The sequence below is a fragment of the Diachasmimorpha longicaudata genome, chromosome 13 (genome assembly GCF_034640455.1).
Source record: "Diachasmimorpha longicaudata isolate KC_UGA_2023 chromosome 13, iyDiaLong2, whole genome shotgun sequence".
In the NCBI taxonomy this organism is placed as follows: Eukaryota; Metazoa; Arthropoda; class Insecta; order Hymenoptera; family Braconidae; genus Diachasmimorpha; species Diachasmimorpha longicaudata.
In genome coordinates, this window is record NC_087237.1 from 4948108 (window position 1) to 4964540 (window position 16433).

General features: G+C 42.0%; 2 protein-coding genes across 12 annotated transcripts in view; one reads left to right on the forward strand and one right to left on the reverse strand.

Moving 5' to 3' along the window:
- LOC135168740 (uncharacterized) overlaps positions 1-16433 on the forward strand; it is a 98559-nt gene that overhangs the window by 80555 nt on the left and 1571 nt on the right. For 3 of the 11 annotated variants that reach the window (XM_064133212.1, XM_064133216.1, XM_064133215.1), the window contains exon 6: positions 12235-16334. The exons of 1 other annotated variant lie outside the window; for it this stretch is intronic. In XM_064133212.1, the coding sequence (XP_063989282.1) occupies positions 12235-12514 (280 nt within the window). In that variant the 3' untranslated portion in view covers positions 12515-16334. The remainder of the gene's footprint in view (positions 1-12234; positions 16335-16433) is intronic. 7 more of the 11 variants (XM_064133219.1, XM_064133220.1, XM_064133221.1 and 4 more) reach the window with 7 other exon arrangements.
- Positions 8713-10438, reverse strand: LOC135168742 (uncharacterized). The gene is made up of 5 exons (XM_064133227.1): positions 10382-10438; positions 9330-9531; positions 9212-9264; positions 9013-9130; positions 8713-8923 (listed from the first exon to the last, which is right to left on the reverse strand). The coding sequence occupies exons 1-5, from the start codon at positions 10421-10423 to the stop codon at positions 8808-8810; spliced, it is 531 nt and encodes a 176-aa protein (XP_063989297.1). The 5' UTR covers positions 10424-10438; the 3' UTR covers positions 8713-8807.

Below are 16433 nucleotides of genomic sequence, written 5' to 3' on the forward strand. Positions count from 1 at the left end.
AAGATCTGGAGACGAAAAAATTTACGTCGCCCCGGACGCCAAATCTCAGTCAGAAAATATTTCTAATTAGTAGATGAGTTTGAAATAGAGATTTCACATTTGGAAAATCCAAAGGGGAATGTCATTTTCGTGAGTGACTCATCATCGGTCATATTCACTGTCTCTCGTCGTGTCTGCATACACAAATTTTGACACGATGGACTGTGGGTGGGCCGAAGATGTCCTCCGATTGGAAATGAAACCTGGTGATGCGAGACCGCAAAAAAGATGGGAGCAACGATATTATTTGACCACCAGCTGGGGAATGTCCAGGATCACAACGGGTAGGCGTCTATCCACCTTTTTTTTAAATCTACATTTCGATGTGTATGTGGGCCTTGTGTTCTTCTCGCCCGGTGACGTTTTACGACATTTTCGCTTGGAAATTATGAGACAGGGGTGAATCGGTAATCTCACCGTGATCGCTAGCTAAATGGCTTATTTTGTAGCTAAATTTCCGGGTGGTATTGGGTACAAAAAATTGATTGAACTTATTTATTGGACTTTAAAAGATGTCGACGAGAATTTTAACAATTTCATTGCCATTGGAACATGGGAATGGCGTGTTTACATATTTTTTTGTCATCCAAATTGGCGATTTGACTCATTGAGTACCCCGAAGAAGTTGAATAACTCAGCGAGTGGGGATTGAAAAAGAGCGGCTAAATATTTTGGGGAGTTTCAAGAACTACTGGAGATCGAATCGTGCTTTGTTGAGTATTTCTAATTGAATTTCGTTAATTGGAAATGGGAGCGGTGATTTAAATTCCTAGGAGATGTGGGAAATTGACTAAAATCTTGATGTTTATTAGATGCATTGCAATTTTTCTAGTACAATTACGTAACGCAGGAAAATCTGAATGCAAATGACGGTTAAGAAGTCATCTTTTACGCTTTCTGAAGCACTTGGCACTTGAAATTGAAGCGTAAATTACGCTGAAAATCGCTGTAAATTGCGATTAAGCTAGACATAAATTTTTAGCTCACAACAGAAAAAACCCACCCGTAAATTACATTTAGCCCGCCATAAAGACCACTCATCAGAATATAATTGACATTTAAATTTTTCGCGCGCTCTTCCTCAATCTATAATTCCATTAAAATCGTTTCCTGAGATTTTTATAAATAGAAATCAATTAAATAAACAACGAAAAATAAATTCAAATTTAGTATTCAACGAAAAATAAATTTTAAAGCATAAATTAACCCCCGAATTTTCCCGGAGATCAAAAATTATTTCCCCTCGAATTTTCAAAACAGATAAATATTGCGGGAGAATCTCTTGATTACCTGTGCGATAGCTCAGGGAATGGGGCATCCGAATGATGAGTTACCCCCGGAAAAATTAAAATACAACGCCACCCTTATACTTGTTCACGGTCTCCCACTTTTGTATGTTCTCGGCTGAATTTTATTCCCTCCACTGGAGAAAAAAAAACTGATCATCATCCTTTCGCGCTCGAGATTAAAATCTCGTGTGTCTCGAGGAGAGTTGGTCAGCGGTCTAACCGATGCAGAAGCAACGGTTTCACGCTAAGGGAGGTCGATCCCTGCGGGATGCAATCCCTTTCCCAGTGTTTCATCTTTCGTTGCCGTAGGGAGGGCGAGGGGTGGAGGGCCATCAGCAACTGGAGCATTAATCTAGAGAAAGTCTTGAGCGCAAACTGACCGTTCCCTTTACATTAAACGTCCCTAAAGTTCAGTGAGATATTTCGACGGTGAGATCGAGATAATGCGATGTGAGGACCCCCTGAAGCTGCATACACCGGTGGTCACCCTCGACTTCTTTACTCGTTGGCGAAGATTTTTTGGTGTAATTTAGCTATAAAAGAATTTCGGGTAAATTCCTTCGACGGGGTATCGTATTTTTGAAGATCAACAATTATCATCTACCGGCAATACGAACTATTATTATTTGTTATTATGTTAAATGAGCTCTCTTATAAATGGCGCATTCTCCATTACGGAAGAATTACCATATTTGTGCAAAAAAATTGAGGAATCATCATCATTCATCAGAGACCAATAAATTATGCATCGAAAATCGCGAACTCTGATATTTTCCATTTGAACGTCAACCGGTTTTTCCTCACCGCAGCTCGGGCCGACAACATAATTACGGATGATCCCCATACAGAAGGATATTCCCCGGGTGGTCTCCGTCACTGTTACATTATACACGTATTTTTTTCCCCCCTGAACTGATAAAATAACCCGAAAAATGATTATGGCAATCAAAACTCGCTTGATCATTCGGGGAAAAAAAATGAAATAAAATCCTCCCATTTGACGATGAGAGCCAGAGCGATCATCGTCACGAGGTACCTCTCACACTGGCGATGTAATCTTTTTGGCATTTCTACCATCGAGAGATCTCCAGGGTAGATGCATACGTGCGATTTTTACCTCGACCGGTGATTTTAAAACGACTCATTTAAAATTCCCCTGCCCTAACGAACTCATCCACCGAACGTCTCCATTAAATTATGGTGAGTTGCCCCTGGGGACCCTTGATCTACCCAGAATCACACTGTGATCGGTATCGATGACCTACCCAGGGCACCCGGAACAAATTGGAAAGACAAACCTCGGTTTACATCCAACTCGTCCAGGGACCTGCAGTATTTCATGTTCGTTTCCTCACCTTTTTCTTCCAATAAACAGCGCGCGTGGAGCGTGTTCCCCAAAATTTGCCATTCGCCTGAAACGAATCTGGAAACACGACGTGGAACATAAATTCCGCGGGATCTACCGATTTCATTATCTCAAAAGAATATCATAATGTAAACTGGGATATAAAAAAAAATAAAAATGAAGAATAGAACGAAAGAGAGGGAGAAGGAAAATTTTCTATTTTTACGACTACGATCCACGTGAAATAATGTGGATATTTAATGAAAAATTCTTAATTTTTTATGCACACACACAAAATTAATTGCAAAATTATTTCATTCGAGGGAGAAATGCTGGAAAAAAAACGTAATAATAGGAGTTGCATTTTGGGTAATGGGAATTTACCGAGAGCTTAATAAAATATTAGTCGATGTCAAGTCCCAAAAGATATAATGAGTAATTCATAAATAATTTATAAAGACATTTTTTATTTCTGTCCGCTCTCGATCATCGATGCAAAGTAACTTAATTCGAATGGTCAAGAGTGAATGGTCGAAGTGGGGACCGAGAGGACCGGGTCGCGTGGTGAGGGATCATGAGTGGCTCGTTTTTCTCGTCTCATTCGAGTTGTTGCATACATACATATAATAAGAAAGAGTCCCTCGGTGTAGACCCCACCAGGCGAGATAACGAAGACATCGAGAAGACACTTCCCCGGCGTTATACGACTCACTGCGAGCACTCTCACGCGCTCCCATCCACCCGGGTAATCTCGACCAAGTTGTATATATACACTGGCTGACGTTTTATATACGGACTAACTGGCGAGGGATATGATAATCGGTGAATACGTGAGCCAGGCGCGAAGAGGGCTTTTTGTACAAGAGCGCAAGGTGAATTAAGAGTGAGGGAGAAAGAGAGATATGTCGATGAACACGCCTACTCGTTGAATATACAACGATCCGCATAGTCAGGAACCTAACGAACCAAATGTCTTGGTCAAGTTCCTAAAGCCACTTTCATTCCAATATTTATCGCATTAACATTGGGTATAATGCAGTCAGGGGGAGCACAGGTGTGTGGGTGAATGGGGAGGGGAGAGTGCAGGGGGGGGGGGGAAAGAATTTTTTTTGTCAATATATTTTTCATTTCGATCAATCGAACCCTCGCAGGCCTGACCTCATTATCCGGATAGTCCGCAATTGAGTCTCACAAATGGCGACTATTGCGGGGTTGAGTGCGCCAAAATGGATCGACGGGGCAAAATGAACTGACTCTGAAGTCTGAACGAAGACCAAAGGACAGTATTGAGTCCCAGCGAAGGGCAGAAATGTCGACTCGGGAACTCCCTAATTCACATTGTCTCCATAAACCCGAGTTGACGACCTCATATTGCGCAATGTCCCTTGGAAAAAAATAAAATAAAATTGTCTACCCTCAATACACTTCCTCCAATGTTTCATTCTGCTGTTCACCCCCGTCGCGGTGTAGCATACAAGAACTGGTACAGTAACGACTCCAACCGAGCCATTGTCTGTCGCCGGGAGGTGCACATACTACGCCCCGTTTTTCCAACGCGAGAGGAAGCATTCATTGTCCAGGAGAGGATGCAGCACTCGTGAATGGCTGGGGTATCTCGTTTAACTTCAATTACCGGTCCTTCCCTTTCACCTTCCCTTCATGCATCACGGGGTATCTCTCTTCAGCTACTCCGGGACACTGCACGACGTCTCATACAGGGAATTGTACCTAGGGGGCGCAGTATCGTCCTCATTCTCTCTTTATCCTCTGCTTTTTGCATTGTTCGGGGAGGACGAAGAGGGAGAGAGAGAGAGATCGTGGTCTTTACACGGTGGCTTACCTGCTCAGCTCGTTAGATTCTCTTTTGGACACCAGACCGCTGTACCCTCAACCGCATCACAAAGTTCAAGAGCAGGAGAGAATGGATCTTTCCCATTCGTGTTTTTCTTTTTTTTTCTCACTTTTTGGGGGCCAACAACATCAGCTTCGCACTCAACTTCGTCATAAAAAAATGTGGGATTTTTGAACTCAAGTGAGGAGAGATGGGAAAAGAATTGAGTGAATTTTCTGGAAAATGAAATATTTTATCAGTGAGATATTTAATTTGTCAATGATAACGACAAAAATCAGGGGCTCACGCGAGATCGAGACTGGTCTTGGCTCTATTACATAATCAATACTATTAATTATGAATAAAGTTCCTGGGAGCTGATGACACCAACAAAAATATTTACAAGTAAACACGGAAGAGATATTTTTAATTAAATATTTTTTCTCGCATTAGTTCATTATTTCAACTCCCCGGAAATCCCTTGCTCCTCCATCCCATCAAATTTTCCCACCGTATCCGGTGTTTAACGAAGGGATGAGCCCACATATTACATCTAATCGTCCCTCAGCCTCATCGATGAGGCTAAAAAAAATCTGTGACGTTGCGAAGAAAAATTGAGAGGTGAAAAAAAACAGTAGGCGCTGACGGTACTGTACCCAATCGATAGTAATCACGGGCCACTGATATTAAACGTGCCAAGAAAGATGGTTAGAACGATTAAACGGATATTGAGGGAGTGACCCGGACCACCTGGTGAAATCCCTCCCGGGTTAGGGTTGATGCGTGCCACAAAAAAAATGATGAAACAGGCCCCCGGGGGCCCCTATTTTTTCATGAGTCCCCGAGAGAAAAAAAATATTCTAAAACAATGTTCATTAGGAAAAAAATCCATTCGGGGAGGTAAGAGTAAACTTTTTGTTTTATTAGTATTTTTTTTTCTCACTCGATAGAAATCGAAAATTGCCCAGGGGGTGAAGATCCTCTTTCGAGTACCAGATAAAACGTGAGAAATAGGGAGCTGCACTCAAGAGGCAGGAAGTGACTTTAAATATTTGAACGAGGGCCCATTTCCACTGGCACAAAGCTCCGTTAATTTCTCGAAGATCCTCTCTCCACTAAAATATCTTTTTTCTTTCACCATTTCCGGATGACAATCAGATGTTACGGAGAATCTGTCGTCTGATGGGGATGACGGAGTGTAATAATGGTAAGGAGATATTTTTCCTAATGTTGCTTCACAAAAAAAAAATGAAGATCCTGAACAAGGCAGCGGTGAGTCTCATGCAGAGGTTAATAAGCAAGCAATCTACCCTGGGACGAGCCTCTAATGCTCCCCTAAATATACAGAACGTGATTGGGATGGGGAGCGTTATGAAAAAAATGAGGGATAGAGAAAAAGTTTATGGAGCTTGTGGCAATGCTCGTGGGGAGTGAGTTTGATTAGTTCCACTATAATTTTGGGCCTTAATGCGAGTGATCTGGGACCATTTCGCCAGCTATTTTTGTAATTAATCCAATTCATTCGTCACATCAGATACGTAATGAAGAATTTGGTCGGTCATTCGGTTGATTTGCTCGAGAATGGGCTGAACTAATAACTTGGCAATTATTTTTTTTTCAAGGAAATGAAATAATAAAAACAAATTCATTTCATTATTTTCTTCAGGGAACACCAATATATCTTGATTAAATTATAATGTAAAAATGTTTGGATAAACTTTTCACTGGAAATTTCGACGTTGGAATTAAAAATTTGGAGTTGAAATGAAAATGGAAAAAATTAAATTAAAATTCTTTGACGTTTGTCCCGTGTCAAATGTCCGGAACTCCATCCCTCCCATCCTCCCCGAATTGAAAGGGAACCGCAGTAGATCATAGACATGATCAATGATATTTCTCCCCGAGAAATCATTGGCACGGGTGGAGCGTATCTCGAGTAAATCGTCTCCCCCATTGTTGTCATCCACATCCCCAGCTAACTCACCAAGAAAAGGGGGCGTGAATGGTTTCGCAAGTGGGCACACTGGGGTGTGTGTGGTGCCAACGATTCAGCATGTTGAAATGCCACTGATGCGCCAAAAAAATAAAATCCCATAAAATGCACTTCTGTTCCACGTGAAAGCCCCCATAAGGTAAAATGTCATGGAGACCAGGGCCTAATGCCATCGTCTCCTATTCAAGATACTGACCGCAAGAAATATCGTGCAGTGATTTCTCCGAAGGTTACAACCAAAACGTATCCTCTTGCTTCATTTTTCCAATGGTCAGGCTCTTTTATCCACTTTACCCCCACTGCATCCCCCATCTCCTATTTTTTTTTTATTCTTCGATGTGACAATGGGCCTGTGTCGAAGAGAATTGGAGCCAGTGAATGGTTGACGGTCAATGCCGAGGCGTGAGACCCCGGGGGAGAATATGGAATTGTCCAAGTGAAAATGCGAGACTCCGGGTGAATGGAATGAAAGAATGCCATCCAAACGAGCCACTGTTAGACAAGACCAGAATCAGTAGAGAGAAAAAAAAATGTAAAAAGATATACACGATTTAGTTTCGTGGGCCCAATGGCAAGTATGCATCTCTCGTGGAACAACAAACCCGAGGAAATTTCTACTGAATTGCATTGCGATGCTTCTGTGTATCTTTTCCATCACCCGAAGCCTCTCCAGCACTTGCGATAATATTTTCCTAGGGGTCCCGACCGAGCTCGAGACTAGGGTGCACCCCGAGCCGGATCACTTCAACTATTACCCAGATTTTTCAACTGCGGATTAACCGAAAAATCCCTTGCACTGAGGGGGAGGGTGAAAAAAAATCGGTAGATTTGGTGAATAAAATTTTTTCTCATCGCCCAGTTTTTTCGAATAATCCTCAGAGGGATTATTCATTTGATTTGAGGGTTGGTGGGAAATCCTCTTGGGAAAATGGCTCAATAAAAATATTTTCATTGCTTCAATAAATAAAAATTTATCTCAGAAAAAAAATTCCCAGCACTTTTAATATTTTATTCAACAATAAAAATATAATTTTCAAGATGAAATTCGATAAACGATTGTTTATTTACTCCAGACTCCTCAATTAAAAAGAACATTGATATTAAAGAATCTCGAAATGACGAGCAGAGGGTAAAAAGAAGAAAAGAGCACGTGCGCGTGTCTAAATCGCCAAGACGCACGCCAAGGCCCACGAGCCAAGGCTCGAAGGTGGTACCCAAAAGAGAGACCAAAGGGTCCCCTCAGAAATACCCAGAGAGCGAGAGAGACAGCCGAGTATCTGGTGTAGATCCAACTGATGCAGAAAGCTGAATGCACGAGGTCCACCTGCAATTACGTGAAGGAGAAGCTGCACTTGATGCGGATCTAACGTTCATCGGTGAATGCCCATTCCCCGGTGCCTCTCTCTTATTCTCCCGGCTCGGCTCCTGGACAATCACCCCGAATAAACCAGGACAGGTTTTTGGCATCGCCAGTTATTAATATGAGCGAGAGGGAGAGCTCAACAGACAGAGAAATGAATTCAAACCCTGTGGGATGCAACCGTGTGGTCCAGTGATTTTTTTTATTGGCCCTCGCCAATATCGCGTGCACTCCACATTTTTTTTTTACTATCCGAAAGGGGATAGATAATCAGCGTTACTCGAGCCTCCTTATCATCGTGGTTTTGCATTAATTCCACGCCGTTATAAACGTAAATGAGTACTCTGTCGGTATCTTTCACTCGTAATAAAAAGAAAATCGCAAAAAAGATTTGAGATATCTTATTTTGCACGGCTTAACCGAGACACAAGTTTATTCTCAATTTGGAGGTAAGTTTGGGGTGAGGTTTAATGGCATGGAAAATCGTGTTGAATTTATGGATTAATTATCGAAGTTTATTCGAGGACATGTTTACTGGGAGTGGGCGATTGTTTAATTGAAAAGAGAAGATGTTTCGGGGGGAGGTCTGATGACGTCGATTTGCATTAATGGGTTTATGTTTCGTGGATTTACAGTCGTGCACTGGCACTCGAAATTAATTGAGATTTTTTTTCCGAGTACTGCTAGGAAATTTGGAAAATATTGTTGAATGACGCATGATGAGATGCCTATTTTATATCGCGCTTGCCATTTTCCTCGGTCGGGTTCCTTATCACTATCGCTGAGGTGGAAGCAATTATTGCCACTTCGTCAAGGGGACAGTACTTGCAAAAGAGTCATAAAAAATACAAAGTATTTTCCGTTTATGAAGAATTTTATGTTCGTAAAAACTGATGCCGCGATTAACGTATCAAGCATTTCGCGGATCTACGATAAATCATTTGTCATAATTAAACGATCTCGATACAGTGGTTTGCATCCTTAGCTGCTTGCACATAGTCCTGGTCCTTCCAAAGGCACTTGTGAAACATCGCCGATTGGTCGCATCCTTTCACCTCATCACCAACTGCAAAGCAAATTATGCGCGATTTTTTGGGCGTCAGTACGAAATGGCGCGGAAAAATTATAAAATCTGTTTTTTTTCGAAAAATTTACTTTCTGAGAAGCAACGAGAGGCTGCTTTGTCTAAAGCTTCCTGCAATGGCGCTCCGTCAACCAATTTTCGGAAAACGTTGCGGATTATATCCTCCGAAAGTTCTCCAGCGTCATTCAACTGAAATGTATTCCATTAAAAAATTAAAAAAATATATCTACACAAACGTAATTTTTTTGCTGATATATATTTTGCACTCACCACGTGGATTTCGTCATGCGTGCACCGCCAAAAGCATTCATCGTCCATATCCACTGCATTCCAAATTTAAAATAAAATAAATAAATACCGTAACAATAGCGGTATCAACGATACTTACTCTCCTTTTGACATTCTTCTTTAGCGTCCCGCCATTCTTGACTGACCGTGCAGTCGTCCGGAGAACAACTCACTCCACCCACCACCAAAATTAATAAAAGCTGATGAATGCCGCTCATTTTTAACGTCAATATGTCAATCGAGGAGTCGTCTGTCTTGACCAAGTGTGACTCCAGAATTTCCCTCACATCGCACCCCAGGAGCTGCGCCATTATACGAACCAATTACCGATAGTCCATATCTATCGCTATTATCGTTTCGCGCGAGCTATTAACATTCTAACGATACAATGTATCGAACTTCTTCATAACTCAACTTCAGTCCTTTTATTTTTTAAAAATTCTCTCTAATTCACGATCGCCAATTTTTCCAAAGAACCTCTCTCCTTCAATAACTCCAAAATAAACCCCACCTCTGCACGCAGAACATTTCCCCGTCCGAAATCCCAGCCATAAATACACCTCATTGACCATCCACATAAAAAAAAAACCCATCCCGTTACATTCCGTTTACTCATCCCCGGGTGTCGCGAATTGTGAATCGTGCGTATCCCATCTCTCCCGCGTTCATCGTGGAAAAAGGTGGGGGTACTACGTTACCGGTACCTCACAAAGGTTCTTTTCTTCACCGGTGAGAAAAACGAGAGTGTATACTTGCACGTTCACCAAAAAAAAAAAAAAAAAACACCTCCCCAAAATAAGTGTGTAAACCGAGTTGCGGGCCAAATGTGGACCCAGTTTCAAATTAAAAACCAAGTGCGTGTGCGTATACAGCGCTCGCGAGAAGGTTGAAAACGAAGAAAAGAAGAGGGGCCCCCCAGTGGCCCCATGGCCCAGGAACCTACAAACCCCATCGTTTTCTTGGTCCCAATCGTGCTCCAAAAGTCGAGCAACCGTCTCCTCTTTCATTCCTCCATTTTTTTTTTATTCCAATTCCCTTCCATCCATTTAACTCTTTCATTTCTCCTCTCCCTTCCCCTCCCCCCTTCCTCCCTCTCCCCCCTTTTTTTTATCCACCAACTTCTTCACATCATCATATGCCTCATTTTCTTACTCGAAATTTTGGCGTCTCCGTTGCCGCTGGTGGAGGCAACATCGCCCTGTCCTTGTTACACTGAATATACCCGTAAACAATGCCGCGAAGCGTGTATAACGAGCCCTTTGGCTTCCACGAGAAAACATAGGGAACTCTCTCCTGCTCCTGGGTATATTATACGCACGCCGCGTCTCCCCGTTGGGCCACGGGAATGAGGTACCAGTAGTGGAGAAGTACGATAAAACCTCCGCTGCTGGTTTCCAATCCTCCTCGGTCTCACCCCATCGACCAAATAACAGGAGGAGTTGTATTCCACTAAATTGCTCGTTACAATCCATTTTTCGGCCCCTTCGAAATTTGAATGAATCTGCGATACAATTTTTTTGGCAATTTCGGGGAATACAGTCGGAGCGAATTGATTTTTGCAAATCCGTTAGGTCGTTAAGGTGATGCGATTGGGGCCGCGGGAGTTGGGGAAAGAAGGGACTTTATGGGGGAGATTGGGGGAATTGGAACTGTTGGGTTTTTTGGATTTGTTGCTCTGGCTTTTTGGGCCGACACGAGACGCTAAGAGCTAATGATTCCGGCTGCGTATGGGGATTTTCAGGATGTGTTACATTGAGTGAAAAAGATTTTGGGATTTTACAGTTATTAGTTAAGTTAAGTTAAGTTAAGTTAAGTTCGACTCCGCAGAATTTTCGTTAATTAGATTTCACTCCGGAATTACTGAAGGAATCGTAATTTTTATCGAATATTTCTCTCTGTGCTCCCCAGGTCCATCTCCCGGCCGATCTTTCATTGTAATTTTTTTCATGTACATAATGGGAAATACAGCAGCAAAGTAATTACGATGCGCAACTAATTACCAATTCATCGACGTTTAAGTAATAATGTCAACAGGCTCCATTAATTTGTTTTATCCTCATTTCAATATCACCCATGGCGAGGCCCTCCCGGTTTTTTTCCCCGGTAAATCGCAATTACCCGTCCTGTTTTCTCCTCATTCTCAGCCGTCGACTCTTGAATGTTTTTTAATTTGCCATTTATCGATTATTGGTTATAACCCAGCTGGAGCAAAAAAAAAGCCGAGTGAACCAATTCCAAACGAGATCTCTCCGATGTGCGTTTTGTCGTCACGTGGATTTTTATACTCGAGTGATTGTACTGTACGTTAGTGTTACGATTGTACGTAGTACACTCGATACCGTTCCTGGGGTACTCACGTACGATGGGCTGCATTAATGCACGCCACCGACTCGTTTCAAAACACTGGATTCACCAGCACCAAGTATGGGGCATTACGTCGGTTCACTTCGCTAATTCGAGGGAGATTTTTTATTATTTTGGGGTCCTGCGGACGACTCCCGGTGGTTAACAATTCAGGCGTAAACTTATTTAATTTTTCATTGGAAAACCTTCGACAAATGGACAATCGCGAACGTCGCGGGGGTCCCTAATTTCGAGTACACTTACAAGAGTCGATTTAACGAGAGAAAAGGGTCCGACTGCGAGAGCTGGGGGAATAAAATACACGAGAAATATCTTGATTGAAATTTTGAATTGAATTTTGGAATTTTTTCCTGCAAAAAAAATCTTCATGGGAGTCTTGAAAGTCACGGAAAACGCGAAACGCAAAATTTGAACTTTCCCCAGGTTCAATCGCTCATTAATAATACCTACAATATTTGCACGGATGAATCGCGTGCCCAGAGCGCATGCGCCAACGTGATATTGCCACGCGACCGACGTGTGCACCTCCTCAACTCTCCCTCAACCAGCTCAACATATCTCAAGACACTTTCTCTCCCCATCTCTCTTCCTCATCCAACAGTATATAACTGTCCTCATCACGTGTTGTTTTATTTTTTCAGCCCAACGTCGAGGCAAATGCATTCCCCCATATTGCCCCCACCGTCCCCTGGGTGCCCTGGTCATTCCGGTGTGAAAGAAGGAGGAAGAGAGTCTTCGGTTACTTCTGGTGCTTCCAAGTGCAACATCTCGAGTTGCCAGGTTCCCACCGTGCCACCCATATCCCATCAGTACTCCCACCAGCATCCATTGCCAGGGGCTACTGCACATGTGGTGATGTACAGCTCCAACATTTCTAACTGCCTCCTCATTCTCTTACAACTTCAGCAGTATTTTTTTTAACGCTCCTCTTTCGCTCAACCTGTTCCCTCGGTTAAAAGTTTATCTCGAGTTATTTATCTGGGGGTAGAGAACATCGACGTCATTTGAATTGAGATTTTTTGATAATTTTGCCAAATGGTTATGCTGCTGGAGAGTTTAAAATGTGTGTCTGACATTTTCGGAACAATTCTACTGAAATTCCAGAACATCTTGTCATGAGCTGTCAATGAGAGATGAGATGAAACAGTCCCTTTTAGGCAATTTATCGCGTTTTACCACTAGCAAAGTCGCAAATTAAAAAATTCCACTTTCAATTTTTTTGTTTAACAAAACGTGTAATTTTCTGGTACCCTTCGTTCACTTTTTTCTCTCGGTCTAGATGACTTTTAGTCATTTCTGGGAATATTCCCGGGGGTTTTTGTGGAAGACTTGAATACAACTTCTTGAGCACATGTGGAACCTGTTGAGAAGGGGAATAAAGGACTCACCTCGTAGGCCATCCAAAAGGTGTCACGATAATCGCGGATTGCTGATGTTTCATCCGTGAACGGGTGAGTGAAAGCCAAAAGGAACAGAGGATGAGTAACAATGGTGGGTGAAAAGCCTGGAAGGTGGAAAAGTAGTTGTAATCTCCCTCAGAAGAGCTATCTTCACATTTGACGCTGTAATCTCCCAGTTTTCATTGTGACACTTCCCTTAAAATTTTTTTGTTCGAGATTCCTTCTATCTGAATTATCGGAAGGTATGCGCTCGACTTTTGATGGAATTGGGTCGCAAATTGCGGAGTTTTTTTTGGGGGGGAAAAGCTGACAGGTAAAGGGATCAGGCGATTCTGATCAAACTGCGGGATTTCCGGTGAAATGCGGAAAAAAAATGTTCGGGAATCAATTTGAGGTAATATAGAAACCTTGGAGTGAGTATAACAATTTTTTTGTTGTCTGAGGATATTGCAGTACCGAGAATTTTTTTTATACAAATTCTTTCCACCAAAAATTCCCCCTTTTTACCAGAAGAATTTCGTTCACAAAAAAATCCAATTATATGATATGTCTCTCGCAGTTGAAATATATTTTTTTCAGCCCAATAATTTTTTAAATTCAATTCAATAAATGGTACTTCAAATCAAAAAGGCTCCCGACGAATCTTCCGAATGAAAATCCGTAGATTATAAGCCCCAGGTTCTGAGGAATTCCCATTATCTCAAAAACAGAAAAACATTCCCCCCTTGAGTAACTACTCACAATTAAAGACTCCCTCTTCCAATTTCCCTTATCAAATGAAAAATTCTCTGTTTTTAAGTACCCGAACAATCCAACAGATCCCAACACTTGTCCCCCAGACGTGTGTAAGGGCCTGTCCCGAAAAACACGAGGAAAAAAAAAATCACGAGATATGAAAAAAAAATCAAGCAAAATAAAGAAGACGAAGAACGTGCCTCAGCTCATGCACACACACGTAGCCATGCAGTATGTGTATCGGTCCAGCTCACACACATCGGGCCACCTCCACCTCCTCCTCATGTACCTCAGACGAGATGAGAATGACCGGGGGCAGCGCACGCGAGTCCATAATGATACACCTCTCGCTGAGGAAAGGAAGAGTTTTGATGAGTCCGCGCCACAATGTACGTGGAAAAATTCCACCTACAATAAACGGGAAAATACTTAATCCATTTTTATCCCGTCAACCCCCTGAGGAAAGATAATGACTAATATCAAGTACCAAGGAAGATACCATGGAACGAAAAACTGGCGATAATGACATCAAATCGATCTATTTCACTAATTAATAAGCAACGATATATTTTTTAAAAATAAATTATTCAATCTTGTCAGTCTTTGAAGACATTTGAAGAAGTTTTGATGTCGTATTTAGTCCACCACAGCCAACCATCAGTCTGCAACTCGAAAGAAAAAGCATTTCTCCCCTTTTTTTTAAGCTAATCCCTGAAATAAAATAAAAAATTCCCCATTTTATTATGATTTTCCGTGATTTTTCTCTCCACCTCATCCCCGGGTCTTTCATTCTCCCATCGCTACGGACGAATTAATCCCCGTACGCCGGGAAAGACCTAAAATAGAACCCGTCAGTTTAGAATCCCTCGGATCCTTGGATTTTCACAGAGTAACATTTCCCCCCACGTGGATTCATCATCTCGACAAAGGAGCTCGTGACACACGCTCCATCGAGACGTCCCGGTATATCCGAGAGGGGTTAGTGCATCGTACAAACGTAAAAACGAAACAAGATGATTTTTTCAAACGATAAGTTTTGCTGTGTCTTGTATTCTCTCCGTGGGGGTAGATGCCATCTACCGAAGTAACGCGATCTTGATAATAACACCCCGCTGTTGGACAATTTGACAACGGATTCGTCTTCAGACGTTCTTTTAGTCTCACCTACTGTTATAACTCGTATTATGTTTGGGTTGTAAAAAATATCAAAATTGCTCGTTGCTGAGGGGGTGGGACGACCGAGGGGGAGGAATAAAGGAATTGATAAATCAACTTTTACGTGGATCTGAACAAGGGACAAGAGGCAGTAATTTATACGGAGGATAATTCAGTAAAAAATTTCGAAATCGAATTCGCTCCTCGATTGTGAAAGGGCGTAGGGACACGGAGAGAAATTTCTAAGAAAAATCGACACAGGAAATTTTATCAAGTTAAACGTGAATTTTTCCCGAACTTATACCATCACTTATATCATACCATCGCTCTTAGATATCGAGATAACTCGTACAGTGAAAATTATCGAGTATTCCAAGAGAATAAAATTTACAAATAAATTCAACCGGGATTTACCGACTGGGGTATCTCTCCGCAGTGAGAGCCCTCGCCCGTGACTTCTCGGAACTTCCGTTAAATCTGAATGAAACCTCCCAATTAGATCGCTGGACTACATGCCCTCAAATGCCAATAAATCCCAGTTCTCGAGCACTAAAAAAAAATGAATGCGTATTTATCCGACCACCGAAAGTCCCCGGCTAATGAAGTTATTTCGTATACAGTCCACTGTCCCGAGTTTAATAATCGATTAGGTAATTCCAAAGGGACTCGAGATGAAAACGAGGCCCGAAGAGGAGTGATCACGAGTGTAACTCAATTAGGGAGAAATAAAATGACCAGTGGAGATGGTCAGACGCCGCCGAAACGTCGTAATCAAGCACCGCTCGATTAATCTCTCGCCCATTTCATTCTCAACGTGCAACACACACAGGTAACTCGAGGTCATCATCTCCGTCGATTTTTTTCTCACTCTTTACAGCTGAATTAAACGAGGTACAAACACACGCACTTGTTTTATCTCCAAAGTGGGCTACTCTCGAAATTGCATTTTCCATCATCAAACAACAGTCAACCACGTCGTTAACACGATAAATATATTTTTTTACTGTATAATTTTTACTTCGCTGACAAACAAGACAGAGCGAGTGAAAACATTTTTTTTTCTCTTCAGAATTCTGGAGAACCGGGGAAATAATAGGAAATCGCGCCTGCGATGTGTAATTCCATAAACTATATTTATTAATTTAAAACTTTTGAAGCTTCGGCGTAATTTTAGTCGGCGAACCATCATAAGTTTGAGTCTGGAAATTAAAATTAATAATCTGCCCACACTTTTGGGAAAAATACGTGGAGTAACGGGGCTGAGAGCAATCTCTTCGTTATCGTGATTTTTTCTTCTCCCTTTCAGGAGAAAAAAATAAACCGAAAGTTTGGCGGAAAGAATAAAAAATTGGCGGCGATGGGGGGAGGATCATCCGGAGCATAAAGGGATCAAGAGAGTAGCCGCCGGTGGAGACGTAAAATTCAAAACGATGGAGCTGTAAAATCGTAAGGTACGAGCAACTATCTCCTGTACTTGGGATGAGAATATTATTTTTGGGAAACCGGTCGCCACGCGCTCCCAGGGTGGCTTCCCAGTTGATTGTCCCCTC